Consider the following 24,230-nt stretch of genomic DNA (forward strand, 5'->3'; position numbering starts at 1 on the left):
GTATCAGCCAGAAACTGAATTGTAGTGCCAGATAGTTTAAACTCCTACAGGCATTATAAGACCAAGGCAGAAGCAACTGAGCTATTAAATTTTAAAATATTACTTAGGCCAATAGATGTCTTCAACTAGATCTAAGCTTGAGAATTCAATGACTTTATTGTATAATCATGAAGAGTAACCAGGAATGATTAGGAAAGCTATATTTGTTTTAGGGTTATTTTATTTGGCGGGTTCAGGGCATCTCACAAGAGCCTCCCTTTAAACATCATTTGCTGAGGTATGAAATTCAATGGATCTGGCTCCACCCAGGAGTCATCCCTAAATCCTGGAAGCATCTCATTAGAACAGCATCTCACCTAGAAATAGTCCCACAGCATGTTTCTGAGAAAGACGGGAACAGAGTCCCAGCATGCTAAGAGCAGTGGTATGGAAGTTATTTTTTTGTGTGCTCTGAAATAGAGAAAAAGCCATCATGCAAAGAGCAGGTACAGTTAAGGTATGCCTTTGAAAAGTGAACAGTGAGATTTAAAGGGTTTCTCCAAATAATACATTTTTAATATATTATAGAAAGATTCCTTAAATATATCTCCAGTCTTGTGGAGACACCCACATATCATTTGATTTCTCTGCATTGGAGTACACAATGAAGGCTGGGAGGTTTCTGCTTTTAAAATCCTCTGTCCATTGTTCCTGTTTACAATAAAATACTCTTTTAACTTTTAAGGGGGAAGGGCAGGAATCTGCCATTGTTGTTCTTGCTTTCAGTGTAAAACAAAGCAAGAAGGAAGCCTAGTACATTCAGCAATGATAAAACAGTCTCTATTTTAAATCAGGAGAAATGAGATGATGTAGGTTGGAAGAACTCCCAGGTCTCCCAAAGCACTCTCCTAGGAAGCTCCCTAATGCCACACTCTCCTGGGAAACCAACAGCATCAGGATTCAGTGGACTCCATCAGCAACACTTCAGATCATCAACAACTCTCCAATGAAAACAAGGTTCTTCGTTTTATCTTGGAAAGTATAAAGAATGCACCACCAAAAAGAAAGTTGCTGGGCTGGGGTTGTGGCTCAGCGGTAGAGCACTCACCTAGCATGTTCGAGGACCTGAGTTCAATCCTCAGCAACACATAAAAAAATAAAATAAAGATATTGTGTCCATCTACAACTAAAAAATAAAATATTAAAAAAGAGAGTTGCTAAACTATAATAACACCTTTATTAAAAGATTTTTAAAAAAAATACACCATCAAGCTTTCTGCTAGTTGCATATTCAAAAGCCCTGCTTGGCTTGTTTGTGTGCCTGCCCTTAGCTTTGGTAAAGAAACATGAAGGAAGCTTTGCTCCCATCTACCTTCACACTTATTATACCCAAAATACACATTCAGTAGACCAAAAAAAAAAAAAAAAAAAAAAAAGTGGATTGAGGAGGCAGATTTACAGCTGGCAGTATGTTATCTAGACAAACACAAACTCTCCAGGGAGCCTTTGTGAGCTTGGCCCTTTTCAATGTTTGTTTTAATGGGTGGCTCTTACCCAAGATTACAACATGCTGGGAAGTTCAGTTTGTTGGTGGCAGGCCCCTATTTAGCACCTACTATGAAGTTGAAACTACATATTTTAATCTTGTCTGAATGAACATGCCACAGACCAAAGTTTCCTAAAAAAATCAACCACTCCTTAGTCTTTTTATGAAAGTAAGAATCAAACTGCCTGAGAAATTTGTGTTCATAGAGTGTCATTTGCAAAGTGTGAAGCAAGAAAGAGTGGACCATCCTTCCTTTCTCTCTCCTCCCTTCCCGCCCCTCTCCCAAGAGCAATAGGAAAAGAGAACAAATATTTCAACTCACTATAATTTCAACCTATATGATATTTTAGAGAGATTGCATTTTAGAAAGCAGCCTTCCTGCTTTACTGTAACCAAACACAAAGATGGTTCAGAGGAGAATGGCAATATAATTCCTTAAGTTCAGGCTAACCGTGTATCAGAATAGAGAAAGAAGGAGTTTGATAAGCTGTTTTTTAGTGCTGAGCCTATTTGGCAGCCATTTTGCAGACCAGTGAACTGGGTTCCCCCTGAGCACTCCCTTCTGTCCCTCACAGGTGAGTGCAAAGCCTGGGTGACATTTCCAATGAAAGCCATTGGAAAAAGCCAGCGTCCACTGGATAAGTGACTGCACTGATGTCAGGAGCTCTCTTTTTTCCCATTATTGCAATTTTGGGGCTGACTTGGGCGCAAACAAAGGAGGAGGAATCATGTTTGTGTGTCTCGGGGACATAGAAAGGGGGACACCAAGAGGAAGTCTCATTAAATAAAAGCCCTTTTTAATACTAACAGATGCTTGAAATGCAAACCTACAGCCCTCACTAGTCTTTACCTGAAGACCACACCCAAGATGCTCTCTTCTTGGACAACCACAACACAACTCAAGGAAAGTCTCTGTTCCTTGGGTGACATGAACGGGCATTTCAATTAGTCGCTGAAGATTTAAAATCTCTCAATGCAGGATTAGTCCTGTTGCGTGGCTTTTGGGATTTTGTAATGTTTAAAGGAGAAAAAAAAAAAAACTACTTAAAGACATCAGCAGGGGGTTAATGGAAGCTTTGATAAAGTCTCTCTGGATCTTTTCATGGATGTTCAATTACAGACTGGACTCTTGGGGTCTCTGCCTGCTGCTGTGAGGAGGTAGTAATTAATTTCTCCAGTTGGAAGGACACCTAGATGATTTAGAAGCCCACCTGAAACCCTCACTAGCCCTGCAGTGCTCACTTCTCAGTTCAGCCAGGCACTTATTTTTCAAATCCCTCTGTGGCTTCTCCAGAGGCTGTACACATTGGCAGCAGTGCTGGAGGTAACCAGTCCAGCCCTGAGAACCGAGAAAGGAATCAGAATGGTACTGCCAAGGGCATGCTGGGGGATGGATATCGCTTCCCACGAATGAACGTGTGTAAAAAAGTGAACAGAGTCAGGAAAAATAGTGTTCTCAGCCCTGGGTGTATACATAAAACCTTCATTTTCTTAGAGTGAAATATTTACCTATTTTTTAAAAAATGCAACCTAACTTTTACTTAGGTAAAATAATTACCACTGGGCTCCATAGACAAACCACTTGCCTCTGCTGTTTATACAACCTTGAGGTTGGATAATTTAGTAGGTTGTTCTGGAAGGCTTTCAGTTTCCTCCCCTCACCAGACCCATGGTACCCACCCCGAATACAAATTCTACAACCCTTGTGCCACACCATGGGCTGCACTTTTATCCGACTACTGGTGTTTTTGAATCTGAAATGACAATCGTGATGAGCGAGCATGCTCCTTAATTGTAGTGTTAGCAACAATATTCTTTTCAGTAAAAAGTTAAAATCAAAAGAATGTTTCCTCTGTAAAAGATGTACTATATGTTTTTAAAATGTACATTTCATGGGCATTATGAATGAAACCAGGAGCCGGTAGCTGGATCAGAGCTGTTAATGAGAAAACCACAGTCAGGCTCCTCTGAAGCCCACTGTGCGCTAGCTTGAGCTTATAAATTACCCAGGCACAGGAAAGTCTCCCAACCACCTACCACTTCCGAGGGCCTAATGATTGCATACCAAAATTGAGGATGCACCAATGATATGGCAGCAAAATCTCTCAATGGGATTGTTTCATAATCTGTTGGAAGCATTTTAAATATGTCTTTGGAGAGAACCCTTCCTTTTATATATTTTCTAGCACTGTCGTTTGTTTTTTCCTTTAAATGTCTTGGGGGTAAGGAAAAAAAACATGATTTACTTGACATCAAAGGCAAACAGGAAATCATCTCAGTGAGAGGATAATATAAACACACAGAGCACATGATCATTTAAGAAGAAAATTGCTACCAGCATCTAAGACCCAAAACGTTAAGAATGCAGTCTTCAGAGAAAAATCAGAGCACCACCCTCTCAGAAGGGCTGAGTGCGTGTCCACAGGATCCATACAAACCTGAGCGTCCATGGGAAAAGACCAGTGTCCACAAGCATCAAGGCATATATACAATCTAATTATTTCAGCTAATTGTTTTTTACATAACTAAAACACCTAACAAATAAGGTGTCTTGCCAAATATAAAAATGGTTTCATACATGAGATTATCCCCAATATTAATCCGCTACATCCTTTGCCTACAGCAGTTTCCCACAAACATCGAAGCATTTCAACATCTCAAACTCCCTTCTGACTGGTCCCCTGTCTTGACTCACTTCTCCAGAGCAGAGGCATGCTAACTGTTTTCTGTAAAGAGCAAGATAGTTAATCACCGTCCATGCAGCGGGCCATTTACTAAGGCTGTGTCTACCAACTATGCCCCTGCTACAGGAAAGCCCTCGTGGACAATATATGCACAAATGAGTGGACTTTTGTTCCAATAAAACTTTATTTTCAAATACCAAAATTTGAATTTTAAACAATTTTCAAATGCCAAAGAATATTATTCATCTTTTGTTTCAACCCCTTAGAAATATAAAAGTGACTTTTAGTGAGCTATACAAGGACATGGAGAGGGTCAGATTTGGCCCTTGGGCCATAGTTTGATGACTCCTATTCCAAACATTTGTGCCTTGCAAATATCAACAAATATTTAGATTTAAGTGGATACAATATCTTTATTTTACATTTATGTGGTGCTGAGGATTGAACTTAGTGCCTCAAGCATGCTAGGCGAGCCCTCTATCACTGAGCCACAACCCCAGCCCCTCAACAAATTTTTTTTTACCCCCTTTCTTCTCAAGCTTACAGAAGAGCCTTGGTCCTTATCCTATCTCCTTTGAGTTTAGCATTCCAGTGTGATTCTGAACACCAATAGGAATGTGTTTTCTGCTTGTCACTTTAATTTTGAACCTTATTTTGACCACAGCTGCACTGCCCCTCTTACCTCACTCTGTGCCAGAATCTCCCCCTGTCATGACCTTGTCTTTCAGCGCATTCATACAAGGTCAAACTATCCTTCCCACTATCTCCCTGTGCTTCCTTCCGATGGCTTGCTACTCACAGGCACAATTACGCAATAGTGCTCTGATCTGATAATCACACTCATTTCAACCTAGTCAGGGATAGAATTTTACATACTGAAACTAAGGACTTTTACATGGGCCCCTTTCCAAAACTCTGTTTCTAATTTTATATTTATAATATTGTAGGGTTTTTTCCCTTTAATCACACAAACAAAAAAATTTGTCTAAGCTTCAGTCCCCACAAAATCTGGCTCCACCATGTCTCCAGCACATCGCCTAACGCAAGTGCTCTAAGAATTTTCCCCTTTCTCACACCAGTTCCTTGGAGCTTTCCTTCTACTATCTAGTAGACAGGTAGCAATTATACCCAGTGGGGATGAGAATTCCCACTGTTCTCCATTATCCCACTCAAATAATATAATATGTCTAATTAAAAGATGGCAGAGAAAGAGAGAATGGGAACTAACAGTTGAGTAATAAAAGACAGTCTGCCTCTTGTACTTAGTTATTTTCTTTTATCTACACATTATTTGGGGTTTATTAAATTTATCACTCCTTAACAAAGGGAGTTAACTAGTTTGTTTCTGCTGTAAATAAATGTGTTAATCAACAAACAGCTATTGAATATCGATTACCCCATTCTGCACAATGGCATTATGACAATGAGGATACTATTTTACTGTTGGTAGCTTTGTTCTTGCAGTTTTCTTATTTGTTCAACCCTAGAGAATAATGCTAGCCCAACAAGCAGTACCAGTTCATCTGATGGCAAAACAACTGGGAAGGGATTCAAGCCCTCCAAAGCCTCTTCACAAGTGCCTGTTCTGCAGGATCAGCAAAGGGAGCATCATGCTCTCAGCTCAGAGCAGGGCAACCAAATCAACAGGGTAGTTGCCCTGTGTGCTGAGCCACTAGCCAGCCCAAGGACACTCCAGTTGGGGATGGATGGGAACCTTGGGAGGCAGGCATTACTACGGAGACTGAGATCTGCTTTTCAAACATATCACTAGAAAAAGAATTTCTCAATCTGGGCACTCTGGATATTTTGGACCACATCATTCTTTTGTGTGGAGGACTGTTCTGTCCATTATGGGATGTTTAGTAGCATCATTGGTCTCTGCTCACTGCACCAAAATTATCTCTAAACAATATCAAATGTCAGGGGTGGCCGGGGGCAAAAGTCACACCGGATTGAGAACAACTGTCCTTGAGGTACAGTTATCTGTTTTCCTCTTCAAGTAAATACCTTGGCAGGGTGAAAGGACAGAGGCGGGCAAGAATTCAAAAGAATTCATAATAATTCTGCTGAAGCATTTTTGGAATTTTCCTCTTACTCTTGGAATGTCCATTTCCAAACATTATGCTCTAGGACTCAGAGCCCTGAATCTCATGCTTATAGTCTGTGGCTATAACTTGGATTCATGGAATTTTAGAATTAGAAAAGATTTTAGAGATTAGTTCATTTTATTTATTTATTTATTTTTTCAAGTCTACCATTTTATTTGTTTTTTTTAAAATTCTTTAATGGGGTATCTTTTTTATTATTAGTTGTTCAAAACATTACAAAGCTCTTGACATATCATATTTCATACATTTGATTCAAGCAGATTATGAACTCCCATTTTTACCCCGTATACATATTGCAGATTCACATGGGTTACACATCCACTTTTTTACATACTGCCATACTAGTGTATGTTGTATTTAATTTAATTAATTACCCTATTCTTTTGGTACCGGGATTGAACCCAGGGGCACTTAAACCACTAAGCCACATCCCCAGTCCCTTTTTGTATTTTACTTGGAGAGAGGGTCTGAGTTATCTAAGACCTCCCTAAATTGCTGAGGCTGGCTTTGAACTCATGATTCTCAACCTCCTAAACCACTGGGATTACAGGTACACCCAGCAGTTCATTTTAAATAATTGTGTAATTTACCAAATATCTGTACTCTTCCAAACTCTGAGTATTACAGATTTATAGATGTTTATCACTAAAGGATATTAGAGCTGTACTAGAGAGATATGACCAGGTTATCCCATTGTGAAGTATCCCGAGCAGTGTTATAGGCAAAAAAGTTAAAAAAAAAAAAATGGAGATCACTGCCTGTGGGTGTGGGTGCAGTTTGGGTGAGAACACTACTTGAAAGGATTACATTCCTAATGATTTAAACAAGCACACCCGGAGGAGTTATGATCCTGCTCATAGCGGGAGACCAGGTCTGGGGTAGTTGGGTATGTATAGTAAAAATGGCTCACTGATATTAGCGCTGGCTGCCATCACTATATTTTTATGAAAAAATAATCCCAGTTCTATTGCTTGGCAAAGAAAACTTGTTTCATTGACACAGCATTTCTTCCTCCTACGAACACATCCTCTATCCATTTGCCTGAGATGGTCCACTTAAGTAAACGGAAACTGAAGGGAAGCATCTAGAAGACAATCAGTCAGCTGATGCTTATCCATTTTTCATAAACCTCAAGACTATCTCTTCCTAAACAAAAGAAGGACCGTCACTATGGCATGGAACATGGTGGTAGCTCACTTGCTCCTTTGTCCTGGAATAAAGGACGTTAACCAGGCAGGGGCTTCCGGGAGCTTCTTTACTGGGGTGAGACTCACTGGAAAAAGCCCTCCCACCTCCACCCCCTTCCCACCCTCCTTCCCCATCACCACTCTGGGCAGGGGGTTGGGTTGGAGTTGACATTAATCAGCGAATTTGGAGCCTGCAGCCAGTCAGCTGAGAAAGGATAAGTGTCACTAAAACTAGCCATTCTGGCCACAGATACAAAGCCCACATCTCTCAGCAGTCCAGCAACAAAGCTGACAGACTCTAATTTCCTTTGTTTTCAGTGCCCATTGATTTTCGAACCCAGTAAGGTGCTATTAGCCTTGGGTTTGAACTCAGGAAAAGGGTGCTTAGGCCAACAGTAAGACTAGGGTTAGCATGGTTTCCATACCCATGTGAGAACACAGGCCCATTCACACCTCCTCCTGCCATTAAATGATCAAAGCCCTGTTAAACCTCAATCTCCACATGCAGATACTCACATGCTTTGCTCTCACAAATGGGGAGAATGCAGCACTGACAATATTGACACTACTAATTACCTCATAAGTTTAAAGGAAAACAGCTTTTACATTCAAGAGGAGGTTCTCCTAGGTGTCTAGTTCTAGCTCTGATGTTGGCTTAGATGAGTTACTTCACCTACATGGAGTGGTCCTTCCCTCAACCATTGAAGTCTCCATGGTAGTGAGCAGAGAAGGGGAATTCTAGGAGGTTCTGTATGTTTGGTTCTAGTTTTTAACATGTTATTGACAAGAGAAAAAACCCTCTGAAGACAGCAAAATGGAGAACCACTAAATCTGTGACCTCCAGGTGCTAAATGCAAACATTTATTAATTCTATGCATTCCTTATAGAGTGAGACATCATGGTCTGTAGAGTTTCTTAAGGAATTTAATTTAATGGAATGATAGGAACAACTGCAATTAAAATATAATTGTGTGTATGTAAATATGCTTAGGGGAGCTTTGATAGAGATTATGGTTGCTACATTCACCCAGAATTTTAGCCTACATTATTAATTTGCACTAGTAAGAAGAAAGGGTTTGTTAATCAAAGATAAAGTATCCCAGTGATTTTGAATTAGTGAACTCCAAATTATGGTAAGATAATGAGGCAGTACTGTGCATATATATATAATTCTCTGCTAAGTGAAAAGCTTTCCGGCTGGCCACATAGGAGGTCTCCTTATTGAAAGATTTATTTTTAATTTTGAACAGCTTCCCAGCATTACCCCTTCAGGAAAATTAAAATAAGGAGATGGAATTTGGTCCTATTCAGCAAACCTCCCAGCAGGATTGCTTGCCATGGCTGAGAAAAAAAGTTACAAAGTGTCAGGAGAATTACCTGACCACTTTTCTGCTAGATCTATAAGTATTACACCTATATTATTTAAAAAAAAATTCTTATTCCCCTACCCTCTGTAGAGATATTATCATACATATTCCTCTTTTGCAGGATTTTTAGCCTGTCTTTATGTTCTTTGGACCTTGTAGCATGGTGGGAGTTGACACCCATCATCTCTTGGCTTGAATCCTTACTTACACTAAGAATCATGGAATTCTCCCCTAAAATCAGTGGGAGTCAATCCTGCCCTGAGAACATTTCACAGGGCTTTTCTCTGCCAAAGGGAATGATTTCAGGCTTCAGCTGACATAGCAGAGGCTTCAAATTTCCACTCCTCGTTTTAATTCAGTTAAGAAGACAACATTGTCATGTGTTTGAAGATACCCCAAAAGTTATCATAAGGGACCTGAACATAAGAATATTGACTGACTCATAAATCCAACTCTGTATAACCTGCAAAAATTGTTCTGCACTATACGGGTCCTCCTGACTCAGAGACACCAAGGGCACCAATGCATAGTCCCAGGTTCTGGGTGTGATATTCCCACTGCATCCTTCACAAGAGAATGAAGGACTGGCAATCACAAATTGCTTGTGATGCCATCAAATCCTCCTAAATTATCCTAGTCTTTGTAAGAAAAGTGAAACTAGTGACCAGTAACAGTGTGCACAGTCTCAAAGTTCAGAATTCAAGACAAAAGCTTAGCCAGATGACTTGTCCATAGCACGTATTAATAAGGACCATTTCCATTTGAACAGATGAAGAAGCATTCCGGTAAGATTAGCCTTTCTAACTCCCATTCAGAATTTCTCCCAAGTCTCTACTTTTTATGTATGCTAGAAAATTCGAAGCAAAATGGAAAAATAATGGCTTTGAATTGGGACTCTGGAGTACTTTTCAGTATAGGATCAATTAATACAGATATTTTACTGAACTGTGAAGTGCACTTACTGACACATTCATTTAAGAGAAGAGTGCAGTACAATAGGATTGCTGGCAATTTGTAATTCTTTTCTGGCTGTTTGTTGCTCGTGATAGCCTTACAAAAGGATAAGCCATAGTAGTGGTTTGGGGGTGGGGTTGTTTTGGGGTTTGTTTTGCTGTGGTTCCTCCTCTTAAACTCTTCAGGAATAACATAGGAAACAGATAGTAGTGTAGAAACTTTTTCATGGGAGGAATATAGATGAGTGGACAGGATCCAGAAGCTAGAAAGCTAGATTTTGAAAAATACATGACATTCAGATTTCTATGAGAGTTCTGTGATCAACTCAGCAGAGACACTTGAAGAACAGAAATGCTTCCTAGTCATCTGCATTGATGCAGGGAATGGGGTGGACTAGCAGCCCTCTTGCCCCATGTTGAACACAGATTCAGATACAAAAATGGTTGTAAAACTCCTCTGTGTCTTAAGGCAAATTTTGTTAAGCACACCAAGATCTACATGGAGACTCAAATATTGGTCCATGTAGATTATTCCTAACACTTTACATTAAAGAATAAGATCAAAGCTCTAACAGCTAGTGCTTTTGTTGGAAAATGCAGCAAATACCAATACAGCATTGGTATTGGTAAAATCAACATTATTATCATACATAATCTGTACTTGCTCCAACATCCAGCCACATTGAACTTTCTGAAGTCCATTGTGGAGGGCCTTGGCCCCCTACTGTAGCCATTATCATTCAATCAGACACTATCTTATCTTTCACTTTATCTCCACCACCTGGGACAGAAACGTGCTATACAGTTATGTCCCCAAAACCCTGTTTGCTGAATGATTCGATGTCCTTCTACATATCTTTTGTATTGAAACATAGCTTCCAAGTTTTTAATGGGTTCCACTTCAATTGCAGAACTTTAACATAATTTATGGTCACCACCATAATCCTTTTCACATTGTACATTCAGATTAGGAAAAAACAAGGATCTTATTCCTACCTGCTTGGTTGGTTGTCACGGTGACGGAAACTGATTGGTCTGGGCTAGGGTTATACTTGGACACACCATTCACTGCCCAGATTTCAAACGTGTAATTGGTATGTGCCAGGAGGTCGGTGATTGAGACTTTGGTGGTCTTCAGGCCATTCTGCTGTGGGGTGTAGTGGACCCCACTCCCGCAGGGTCGGCACTTGCTGGGGTCACCGGCTCCACACTTCTTACAGACGACATTGTAAGAAATGTCCTGACGACCACCTGTGTTCTGAGGACTGCTCCACTCCAAGTTCACGGATGTCTCGTTGACATTGGAAATCAAGTTGAGTGGAGCAGATGGTGGGCCTGGAGAAAGAAAAATATATCATTGCACCAAGAACTGAAATACCATTTTGGAATCTCTCTGAGTTTGTATTATTCTCTACAGTTCTAAGAAGTATGATGGGCCCATTTGGCAAAGAAAGTGAAAGGCAAATAAAGCCCGAAAAAAGAACTTTTAAAAGAACAATATAATAGAAGGCTGTATGTGCCGTTCTCATTCCTATGCAAACAAACAGAGCACCAACTGCCACTTAGAGACATGAAGAAATTCTACCGTAAATGGGGTCCACACCCAGGGGTTCTCTATCAATTGGCAGGAAAATAGCATCATCTATCTAGTCTCCATGTAATCTTCTGAAAAACAGGTATACAACTGTGATTCTAGCTTCCAGGACTGCTATGAAGCTTGGTAAATTAATAGTTATAAACCTTTCTTGAAGACAAATTATGATTCCTAAGTATAGTATATCATCAATAGCAAATTAAACTAATAGATTTGTGTAGATACGCCTCTGCAGTTCATTATGGCAGTTGAGGTTGAAGCTGTTTGTGGGTAATTAGTAGAAACTGGTTTAACACAGTTACAGAGATTTTGAAGATACAGCTGTTGAGAGCTCTCAGAGGTAGGCAGAGACTGTCCAAGGCTTCCAGACACCTCCTTCTGCTCTTCAACTGATCAGGACTGCACCCTGCACCAAATTATTTTTTCAGCTTGCTTATTTCCAGTGCACAAGATGGTGATGGTCATTATGAAACAGAACAACTAATGGCTGACCACTTCACGGTTGATTTAAAAATAATAATAAAAGACTATAGACTTTATATGCCCACAAACTGTGTTATAAATTGCTGTCAAAAAGAAGCAGACTGGGAGAAGAAAGAAAGAATTTTCTTGGTCTAACCTAGTTTCAAAAGTATATATATATAAAAAAAATTGTCGCATTCTATTGAAAAATATATAATCCTTGTGACAGTTGGGAAGCTCTTTCTCATTTTGATCTTCCAAGGGAAGAGCCAAAAGAGTTTCAATGAAAATTTGAGGTTTCTTTACGGGGACGACTAATATCTTTGGAACAATGGCTACCACGGAAATTTCACTTGTTCCTCAGGAGAAACAAGTTGACTGGAGAGGCCTGTATGCTCCCGAGGGTTTACCTAGCAAACCACAATGAAACAGATGGTTCCAAAGTAGCCTTGGAGAGGGAACTGGAGAGGCAACCTGTGAGCAGGAGTCATAGTTATTAGCCGGCAGTGATCAACAGGGATAATGGATTTAGCTGATAACATTCATACAGGAAACTCACTCTTCTCTCTTCACACAGCTTAATTGAAGACTCTATTTTAATAAAATAAAAAAGCTCTCCCAACTCCCATTGGGCTAATTACCAACAACCTCTTTTAGCATTAAGACTGGCGCTTCATCCTTCAAAAAAAACCTGAAAACTTTTTAATGAACTTTGCAAAATGTATGCTAAATGTAAGCCTACCTCACAGAAGTCCTCAGAAAGGAAATACGACATTTATTTCTTGTTGAGCTTTCAAAACTGTATTTATGGTCTTTAGCATGGTGGTGAGAGTACAATGAGGGTAAATAAATGGTTCCTGAATGAATGAATGAATGAATGAATGAATGAATGAACGAAGTTATTTAACATCACAGTCTCTGTAAGCCAGATAGAATGCTAAAGATCTTTTGGTCAAATACCCTCATTGTAAAAATGAGGGACCTAAAATCAGAATGGATCTGATAACAGCAAAAGTTCATGCAGGCTGATTTGTAACAGAATTTGATGAAAATCTAAGGGAACTGTCTCCTCCTCTGGGGTTATTCCTGCTCTACCATGTATCGCCCACTAAAGGTACAATGATAATATAATCAGAAGATTTGCCTGAAGTTTGAAGAGTCAAGGCAGGAATAAGAGCACACACATCTTCAACCCTTCTCAAATTCTGTCACACTTGCCGCCGTGGTCGAAGCCATGCCGAGACTGCAGCTGAAGCTGGCTATGGCTTGGTTTATAAAATGGGTCAGCCCCCGGTTCTTATTTTGCTGTGACTTTGAGGGTTAAATAAGAGTGACTCTGAAATCCATTAACCTCCTTGCCAAGGTTCCTGGTCCACTTTCACATGGGAAAATGTGACACAATGAATCAAGAGCTGCAGAAGCAAAAAGTCAGTAATTAGTATGTAGGACGGGGCACGGCAGTGTCTAAACAGAGAAGAAATGGAGCAGAAAACTAAATGGTCACAGGACTCGGAGATATAACACTGCCACGTGGAAAACAAAACACAAAGATGCTGCAGGATTTCAAAATGGGGGGTTGATTGGAAAACAAGAGCTGGCCTGGAGCTGCCTTCTTTCAGCAGTGACTCTTGAAGACGAGCTTGGGGCAAACGTTCCAGGAAAGATTTGAGAGAACTGGGAAAGTTCAAGTTCAAGGTTGCCACCATGAATGGTCCAGAAATTGGACTGCATATGTTTTATGTTTTGCTCTTACAGAAAGTGATACTTATATGGGAACATAGTAGCAGCCTAATAACTGGAGTATGACAAAATCATATAATAGAGGAGAAAATGAAATATAGAAATGTCCACCCTCTATGATGATAATGTTGCCCAGAAAAGACCTGAAAAGACCATGTTTTACAAATTAAAATCATAACAATGGTGTTTTGTGTTTGTGGAATTATGGTTTCTTTTTGTTATTGTTGTTTGTTCTGTTTTGTTTTAAACTCTTCTTCATTAAAAGATAATAAATAAGTAAGAAATGGGCTTCTTGCGCCCGGTGCAGTGGCGAATGCCTGTAATCCCAGCAGCTTGGGAAGCTGAAGCAGGAGGATCCAGAGTTCAAAGCCAGCCTCAGCAATGGCGAGGCACTAAGCAACTCAGTGAGACCCTGTCTCTAAATAAAATACAAAAAAAAAAAAAAAAAAAAAAAACACAGGGGGGTGGGGATGTGACTCAGTGGTCAAGTGCCCATGAGTTCAATCCCCAGTACCAAAAAAAGGAAAAAAAAAAAAAAAAGAAATGGGCTTCTTATTTCTAGTGAGGGGCTACCTCTTCCCCAGAAAAGAAAATATTATCTTCCCAAGATGAACAGAAAAAGGCATAGTCTCAAAAACAGACAAAAGTCAATCCAGGTCCACAGTTACACTTAACAGTAGCACGATTACCTGCGACAATGGGTAACAACAAGAGAAAACAGACATTCTGAGAAACCTCTCTTTCAATCAATATAAGGCATCTAGAAGAAAAAACTTTCCCTCAAATTATTTTCTCTTTCATTCATGTTAATATTGTATCTGGATATTGAAGAGGAATCAAATTTCTAACACGGATGACTGCCTTTCTCATCAGAAAGATGCTCACCTGCAAGAAAGTCTCCAGTTACAACCACAGAGGGGCCCTCCATAGCCACACGTTCCACCTCCACAGATTGAACCAGCTCATCAAAAATATTTTTTTAAATATACTTCTGTACTGAGATGTACAGACATTTTTTTCTTATTATTTTCTAAGTAATATGGTCTATTTACATAGTACTTACATTGTACTAAGTAGTACAGGTAACCTAAATACGATTTAAAGTACATGGGAGGAAGAGGAAAAGGGAAGGGAGTGGAAATGAGATTGATTGTATTGTCATATACATGTCCTAATATGGCATAATTAATCCCACTGCTATGTACAATTATAATGCACAATAAAAATATCTTTAAAAAAATAAAGGGCATGAGACAATGGCCATAGGTTATATGCAAATACTACATCGTTTTATATAAGGGGTCTTGAGCATCCTTGGATTTGATATCTGCTAGGGTCCTGGACCCAATCCTGCAACAGCATAGAGGGAAGAGTGTATGAGGTTTATAGCAAAGAGAAATAACTTAGTTATTTCTGAGTTTCTAGTCTCTATGTCTTCCTCTTACTTCCTGAGCACACATTGACATTAGGTAGCTCAAGGGTCCTTACGAGGAGCAAGGTTTTACGCTTTTCAAAACTATCCACCACCAGCCTGAATCTAAGTCTGGCAGCAAATCCTGTTTAGGGTTTTGCTCTTCATTCGGTTCCTTAACTTCTATGTCCTTCTTCGGTTGTGACATCTAATGGTTTCTTGCTAACCCTTTCCACATCTGGCTCCACACCAGTCAATGTGCTCCTTGAGAAAAGTGAGGCTTTTATCATTCCCAGTGTCTAGTTCATAGAAAGCTCAATGAATGTTTGATGAACCCATGAAATAGTAAATGAATGGATGGAAAACAAAAAAAAAGTCCTTTAATGCATCTTATAGCCACAAACCTACAGTATTGGGAAGTACGTAAATTAATGCAGGATTCAGGTTTTCACATAAGGTTTATTAGCATTAAGCCTGTGCAGGTCCATCCCAACATAACTAGTTTAATCAAGTTCCTCTTTTTCTATAGTTTAAAATTACTTTGAAAAATAAGTTGGGAAGGCTGCATAATAAGTCTTAGTGGTTATTTTGCTAATAAGGAGTCTTTCATCTTTCAAAAAATATTTATTGAGTGTCTAATGTTTATCATCTGCTCAAGAGGAGAGAGGGGAAAAAATCTGGATCACTTTGATACTTTCCTTATAGTTTCCTGGAGAGTTGAAAGAAGGAAGTGGACTCTCAAGAAAGGGAAGAGACTGAAGGAAACTAAATACAAATTATGTGTGCACTGGGTATCAGGGAATCACCCTACTCAGTCCTGTTTTTATTGATAGTGCAACCATCCACCACAACTGGGAATTTAGAATGTGGGTTCTACTAATTATAGTTCCCTCTAGTTGGGATTGGTTATTATAATTTTTTGTATTCCACTTAGGTTTCAGGCGATGATTTATTTAGGCATGAAGCTAGGGACAATGTTCTCTCTGCAGAAAATTAATTCTAACATTTCCAAAGGAAGGCCGGAACTATTAGTCTTTATATAACTTTAGTGGTTTTTCTCTTGAATTTTATTTTATCACCAAAATTAAGACATTCTAAATATAAATTAATCAGATGCTAAAGTGTATGTAAGGAAAAAAGTGTTCTTACTTTACATTTTGGATCATATTTGTAAATTTGCCATATTCACATGTAAGTTCAGAATTTGCTCTCTCTGCATCCTACAATAGGGATGACGGGTTGAACTATTCTAAAGTTTTCATGTGTAGAATGTCCATCACATTTTTAGAATGATTTTTTTAGTGGCATAGATAATAGCTGTACTATGAAAAACAGGAGTCAAACGCAATAATCTTCAACTTATGAGTACAGCAGGGTTCAGCATACTTTTTTTCTATAAAGAAATTTTACTATCTGGCCAGATAGTAAGTACTTTAGGCTTTATGGGCCATATGGCCTCGATAACAACTATCCAACTCTGCCATTGTACCTCCAAACAGCCACAGACAATACCTAAGCAATTGGGCATGGCCGTGGTCCAAGAAAACTTTGCAAAAATAGGCAGCAGTTGAAAGTAGCCTTCTGGCCCTGGTTTGCCAACTATGGTTACAGAGAATTTCATGAGAACATGCATCTCCTTCCCAGGATGGTACTCTCTGGTACCCTCATGATTTTGTATAATTCTATGTACCTTAAGCACATCTCAAGCTCAGCCCAGAAACTCATGATAAAGCCCAGGTAATGACCCTGGTTTCTAAAGCACAAGTTCTATCAAGTTTCATTGACTAAGGAAGAAGTAAAGTATGTGAAATATTGGTGCATATTTTCTTTAGTTTCTCATTACTCTGACAGATGGGCATAGCATTTCTTGCCATTGTGGATAAATTAAATGAACATCCATTTTCTTCACTGGTGCAAAACACTTTTCTGCATCACACAGCAGGTACTGGTGAAAGGTGTTACAATGGGTAATTATTATTTTCTATGGGAATGTCAACCTCCTTTCAGTTGACAGGAATTTGACAGTATGAAGCTCTAAAGAAATTGTAGCCAAATTGTAGCAGATGCAAAGGTCTATAATGTCATATCATACATTCTATCAAAAAAGGGGTCTTAATCTTCCTTGACCAAACACACGCTCTCCTCCCGGAAAGACAAACTTCTGGAAATAAACTATATACTATCTAAGGAAATTCAGTCAATGTGACATTTAAGAAAGGTGAAATTCTAAGCATTGAAGAAACAAAAATCCAGTAATTCACACATCTTCCCTCCCATGGATTAGACTAAAGTTTAGTCCTGAGTAGTTTGGAAAACACACTTGCTGGCTTATGTCAGGATTAAAACAGTCACCTTAGGACAGCTCAATATGTACACATCCACATAAAATCTGTGTGACCCTTAATAAGGTCATTCAAAAACCATCAGCTAACACTGAACCCAGCATCATAATGTCTCCCGTGTGAACTACAAGGTTGGCATTCCATAAGAAGCCCAAGTCAGGAAAACTCACTTCTTTCTTATAGGAACAACTGAAATTTCAGAAAAAAAAAAGGAAAACTGCAATCGTGATTGCATTTAGAATTGGGTTTAGCAGGAAAGGTTTCAATCTATATATGGATGTCTGGTGAAATTTGCCATATAAACTTGAAAATTCTAATTCTATTTCTTATAACAATGGGAATTAAAATACTAACAGACACAAATACTAAGGGGTTAAAAATAAGTTTAAAACAGACATCGTTAGCAAAGCTTTAAGCATGCAACTCAGATACTATGAACTAGTAGCTCTGCCTTGCACCCTTAACCTGGCTCTTAGATTAGCAGATCAGTGTCCCTCGGTCTCATTTTGTCATTCCTGACTGTTCAATAAAAAACTGAGATTCTCCTTCTTCTGCCCTAGTGTACCTGACCATCTTGTGCATATCTTAAATTATGTTATTTATTTGTATTTTATTTAGATTCCCATTATAACACAAGATCCAGGTGAACAGGAATCTCCTTTCTGGATTCTGAGAATACTCCCAGCCCTTAGAACTATGCCTGACATCTGTATGCTCAATAAGGGCCTGCTGAATACATGAATGATTTTTAGTCCTATCCAGACCACTCATCAGAAGCATCACTGCTTTAACACTGTGTATGTCACAGAAACTGAGCAGGAAAAAAAAAAAAAAAAAAAAAAAAAAACAATAAAGGGGAAAAGAGAAAAGGAAAGGCAATCAGAGGCTGAAAAAAATTTAAGTCCCCAACCAAGGCAAGGAGATAGCTGACAGCAAAACTATAGTGGCTGGGCTCATCTGACAGAGTAGTTTCCAGAGCTATTACAGATTTTTAATACTTAACTGATTTTTAATCACCATTTTAAAATTCAAATGCCTGAGCCATGAAATTAATTCTGGAAGTAGCAAGAAATATCCCAAGAGCCTGGGCAGAAACAGAACTCTTAAAAGATCAATTTCTTGAAGCATGACTGTCAACCCACTAAAATGCCAGGGCAACCAGAGCAAGGCGTATCTTCTGAGGAAGAGGCAACTTGGGTCTCAAGTTCCATTTCATAAGTCTTCATCAACCATGCACAACTTTTAGAGTGTCAATAATACTTCACAGCGTCTTAGCCATAAGCCCTTCAACCCTTCAAATTAGCTTTTGTTGTTAATCTCTCTCCAGCCAAAAGACAGGCCGTAAGGCAGAGTAAACAGTTGGGGTGTGTAAGTTTTGACTCTGAAATAAAGCCCCTCCTTCCACTGACAGTTGTATATGCTGCTACCACTAATTGCCTTCTTCCAGCCAGTGTTGCTGAGGGTTAGTTTACATAAAGACTGCTGTTCAGGGACACCTCGGCTGAGATATATGAACAGAGCATAACCTTTTATCACGGCAGTTTATGTGTTTTAACAATGAATAAAGGCAAAGCAGAGCTGTCCGTTATTAACAACCAAAGCCATCTGGCTGCTTCCATCCCTGGTTGCTGTTATGGAAAATTCATAGTTTCCTACTGAGGTCAAGTTCTTGTTGAGATTTGACCGTTGTCTGTTTTTTCTGCTGTTTTCCCATTCTTTCCAGGAATCTCCTGTCCTTTCCTTTTTGGGTTATTGAGGGTTTCAGTTTCTTTGTATTAAGAAGACTAGTTCATGTCTGAAGTATTTTATAAATCCTCAGCTGTACGTGTGGAAGCTACATGAATGAAAGACCAGGAAAAGCAGGATTGGGCGTTTCATTTGGGATTTAGCTAGCCTATGCATTGATTGACATTTCTCACACAGCACTTTTTCATAGTTTATCTTTAATTTGATCCCTCTAATAAAATCATAGAGAAAAGTATTTCTTACAGCAATCTGATAACCAAAAATGAAGATAAGAAGAGTTAAGCAACTCATCCAAGTGAACACAGCCTGCAAAGCTAGAAACCCTGACTACCAGGCTGAATGATACCTCTGCCCCTTCACAGGGACAGACATGGTTTAAAGAAAAATATTCAAGCTTAACTCTGAATTCATTTGTGGAATTAAAGTGGAAAGTTTCAAATTTTCTCAGTTCACCCAGAGGTAAATGTCTCTTGGTTTCCCTCCCCTTCATGAATATGGCTAACCAGAATTACCTTCTGGATGATGCTTTCATTTAGTTGGGCTCTTTTCTTGCCTGGTTTCTACCTTCCAAGCAAGAGAAACCTGGGCGTGGCAGTGTAGGCTTGAAATTCCAACTACTTGGGAGGCTAAGGTAGAAGGACTACAAGTGTGAGGTCAGCCTCAGCAACTTAGCAAGAACCCCATCCCCAAACAGAATTTATAAAAGGGCTGGAGATGTAGCTTAGTGGTAGAGAATTGGCCTGGCATGCATGAGGCCATGGGTTCAGTTTGCCCCAAATAAAAGAGAAACAAAAAGGGGATTTCTGTTAAAGATTCTTTCCTTTTTCCCCTGGAGGATGATCACAGGAGGAGGAAAAGGAGCAATTATCTCTCTACAACAGGACTCTTTGCTCAGCTCATCTTCTGCCAGCCTTCAGGTAGTAGGTGGAGCAAGAGTCAACTCTAAGAGGAAAATCAAAATGCTGATAGCAAAGAAGATACACAGTTCTCTCCCCAGGGGATCTCAGAAAAATGCATAATTGACCCTATTTCAAAGAAGCATGCTGTGAATAACCAATGTATGACTTCCATGAATAGTGTCAAAAAATGCCATCCAGAAATGAAGGGGCTCGGCTGATGACAGGCCACCCTTAATTATTCATGGTGGTAAAAAAAAAAATCGTAATAACCTGGCTAAATGGCATTGGCAGATCATTTGAGACTCACTTGAGCATACATTACTGTTCCTCAAACCTGTGCATTTTCCTAACTGAATCCATGCTGCACTGTTTATCCCCATAAAATGCAAAGTAGGCTGGAGAGAAAACAGGGATGAAAATTGCATTGTTTTTGAAAGAATTAAATAAGAAGGTACCTGATCTTTATGAGCAATCATGATGCTTTTAAATTTTGCAAACAACTACCAAATGGCAAGTGATGGGTCTGGAGTGGCCTTCCACTCTGCACACCTGGTGGTCTCCCCCCTGTATTCTTAACTGTCTTCAAAAAAAAAGAATCATACACTCAATTCTTCAGAGGTACTTTTTTCTATTAGTAGTTAAAAGCAATTTGAAAGGGAGAAATGAGGAGGTGGTTTACTCACTAGTTAAGGTCAGACCTTGAACTACTGAGCTCTAAGGAAGCAGCCTAGAAATGGAACAGCTGAAGGCTGCATCTGAATTGCCAAAATGTCTTTGGTTGCTTTGATCCATTTGTACAGGGTCTGGGGACAGACATATTAGCCGGCTTATCAACTGACTAACAGGAAGGGAGACCATATGTTCTGAACTCAAAACCAACCTCGTAATCAGACAATGGGGAGCTGGTGTCTCAATTTGCGCTTTCGCCCCATGACAAATGGAATGCAGTAAGAAACGATGCTATTACATGGCAAATTCAATATAAGACATGAAATAGGAAATCCCCCTAGAAATCTTATATTTGAGATTTTTTTCATACAAACACCTTTACAGAAATGATTGATGGCATGAATGATAAAAGGGTCAGAGGTCAACAAATGGATCTTCTGAAACAACACTTTGGGAAATTTGGGGCTTTTTTTTGTTTTTCCTCACTCTTCAATTAACTAATCCTGCACTACAGCTAATAGCAACCTCACTAACTAGTTTCATAGAATGCATTTCCCCCACCACTATATTATTAGCTGCTTGTAGCTCTAAAGCAAAAAGAAATATGTTTTGGGGTGAATAAAAATGTAGTTTACTTGAAACTGAAGGCTGCCTTTTATCCCATGGTTTATACATCAAAGCCTCACTTCTAGACATCACTCCCCAAATCCCTAAGCCAGACTGTTAAGCATGTAAATCTTTGGGGTAGAGAATTGAACTGAACATCAGGGGCACCTTCAAGAGAGGTTTTGAAAATGGATGTGAGATTCCTCAAATTAAAGCACTTTAAAAAAAAAAAAAAAACAGGAGAAAGAAAAAGAAGAGGAGTCTCTCTTCTCCTGACCTTGGAAACAAGTAAGGACGATGTTATTTTAATTTGCATTCAAATTTTAACAACACAGTCACACAGCACCAGTGGGATCGACACTGGGTTTCCACGAAGATTGCTCATCATTTCATTATGGCTCATTATGTTGATAACTGTCAGAAAGCATTAGAGGCGAGGGCTTTGAGTAATAGAACTGAAATGGTAATTTTAAAACAATACACTTTCTGGAGGAAATACAGTGGCGCACTAAATTCAATTAGAAGAGGCAAATGTAGACAAAGTTAGTGGTGCTTGTTGTTTGGAGCTTGGCCGTTTCAATTTCTTGATAACCTAAACCTGCAGAAGGCACCCTCAAATCAGGACTTTTCATCGTAGATCTTGGTAAATTTGCCCTCATTAGCTCTAAGCTCTTCCCGTCTAAATTGTCTTAAAAGCTGCAATTTTGGAATATTTTAGGCCATGTCTAAGCATCAATCAATCACTCTTTGTTTGACACAGCTGACGATTATTCAAGGCCCGTTTACTTGGAGACAGACTTGTGAAGGCCCTTCAAGTTGGCAATCTAAAATCATAAGCTCTCAATGAGAGAGGGCTCCTGATCACAGTGCCCTGATAAGTTTCACCAAACACGTTAAATAAAGAGTAAAAGCACAAGGACCGATTTTTCAATTGAAAAACATGGAAAACCACTCGGGTAACAGTGGCAGGCAAAGGGGGCAAAAAAACAAAGTAGCTTTTTTTCTTAGATTTTCAAAGCCAATTAGGGACTTCGTAAGGCATTTTTTTTTTTAACACATTTTGAAATATGGTAGGAAAAAATATGATATTGGCCCTGCTTCCTAGCAGGGGCAAAGAAGACCTTTCTCACATCAGTTATTGGACAAGGAACCAAAGGACTAAGGTAATCAAAAATCTCCCTGCTGAGGCACGTGGTGGACCCCTCCCAATACTGCTGATTGGCAGACCCACTGCAGACTAAAGCAAAAGGAAGGGACTGGGAAGGAGATCTGGAGTGGGCCAGGGGGTACTGCAGTTAGAGCACACCAATTTCCTTAGTAAAAATCACATCAAAATTTCTGCAAAGAAATGATTCATGAAACCCAAATTCCTTCTGCAGCTTCAATGGTGTCCTTGTGTGTGTAGGAATAATAGCATCTGTCCTACTGGCAATAAAAACCCTGTGGCCCTTCTTGACCCATATAACCATCTGAGGTGAGCATTTGCATTTGTATTCTCTGGAAATAACCTAGTGAGACCCTGGAAGGGGAAAAAAAATATCAACAACAAGTATAAAAAACAAAACTGCACAGAGAGTGTATTTGATTGTGTGACCCCCAAACCAGGTCAAATTTTCTTCATTTAGAAGACTCCATTTCCAGCAAGCGAGAGTGTTGGAGCGGCACTGGCATGAAAGAGGGGATCTCCCGCCTCCTGCCATCCTTGCTACCTAAGGGTGACAGGTTCACATTCCAGTAGCTTCTGTATCACTCAGAAACTTACTTAAAATGAAGAATCTTGGCCGGTCCTCTGTCCTGTTCTGATTCCTAAGTGACTTCCAGGCACACTGAGGTTTAAGAAGCACTATCCAAACTCCCTAAACAGCTACCACCTGAAAACCCTCAGATCACAGGTCCACTGACTGATCTCACTACCTCTGCCAGCAGCTGTTTCTATTCGCCTACCCAGAAGCTCAAAAGTTCTCCCCAAATTAAGTTTACTGGTTATTAAATTCTCATAAGTCCTCCAGCAGTGCGGATGTGGTGGACTTCTAGGCGTCTCCCTCTAAATTAGCTGATGCTACTTGTATTCACCTGGTCTCATCGTTCTCCAAGTGAACAAAAACCTGATTTTACAGGCCAGTGGAGCAGAGTCTCTCTTTGGCTAGAAGAATGAGTCTCAAAGAGTGTGTTTTATTTCTTCATTAGTGTGCCGTCACAGTGAGCGATCACTAAATGCAGGGCTGCATGAGAATCCCAGGGTTAAAGACAGCGTAATGAACAAAGAAGGCGCCTGATTATCATGGCTGTCAGCACGAGGGAATTGGGTTTGTCACCTGGCTTAACCAACTGGTAAGAACTGATTAGAGGCTGGAATCAGTTTGAAAGGATCCCTGATGTTTACGTTCCTTTCCATCCCCACATCTTGTCAAAAGAATCCGATAAAGCTGGGAGTGGGGAGGATTATTCTGGGGGTTATCTGAACAAGAGGTTCTTTGAGAAACTCCCACTGTGTTCTCTATTGAAATGTCCACTACAGTGCTGTCCAATGGGACTTTCTGCAAGGACAGAAACTTTCTGTCCACTACTATTGTCAGTACCCCATGTGACTACTAAGCCCTTGAAATGTGGCTAAAGCATGAATGAGCAACTGTATTTTAAATTTAATCATAATGACTTCAAATTTGGAAAGCTGCATGACCTAGTGGCTACTGTATTGGGCAACGATAGTCCACTATATTCAACAGGAAGGAAGAGATCTAATGGGAGAGCCATAGGCTAGGAATTGGATTTTAATTCCTCTGCCTAACTTTAGTAAATGTTATATCTAGGAGCAAAGAATGGTCATCTCCCTGACTATACCTTTCTCAAAGGAGATCTCAAGAGACTTACATAGTTAACATTATAAATTTAAAAAGTAATAACTTTAAAAGTCAAGTCTGTAGAAAAGTGGCTTGA

At 39.6% G+C, this 24,230-nt stretch overlaps 1 protein-coding gene across 1 annotated transcript in view; it reads right to left on the minus strand.

The window, feature by feature from the left end:
- Epha4 (EPH receptor A4) overlaps positions 1-24,230 on the minus strand; it is a 131,288-nt gene that overhangs the window by 42,517 nt on the left and 64,541 nt on the right. The window contains exon 5 of the mRNA XM_026390320.2: positions 10,821-11,159. Coding sequence (XP_026246105.1) covers positions 10,821-11,159 — 339 coding nt within the window. The remainder of the gene's footprint in view (positions 1-10,820; positions 11,160-24,230) is intronic.

This window comes from Urocitellus parryii, chromosome 1, assembly GCF_045843805.1.
Source record: "Urocitellus parryii isolate mUroPar1 chromosome 1, mUroPar1.hap1, whole genome shotgun sequence".
NCBI lineage: Eukaryota > Metazoa > Chordata > Mammalia > Rodentia > Sciuridae > Urocitellus > Urocitellus parryii.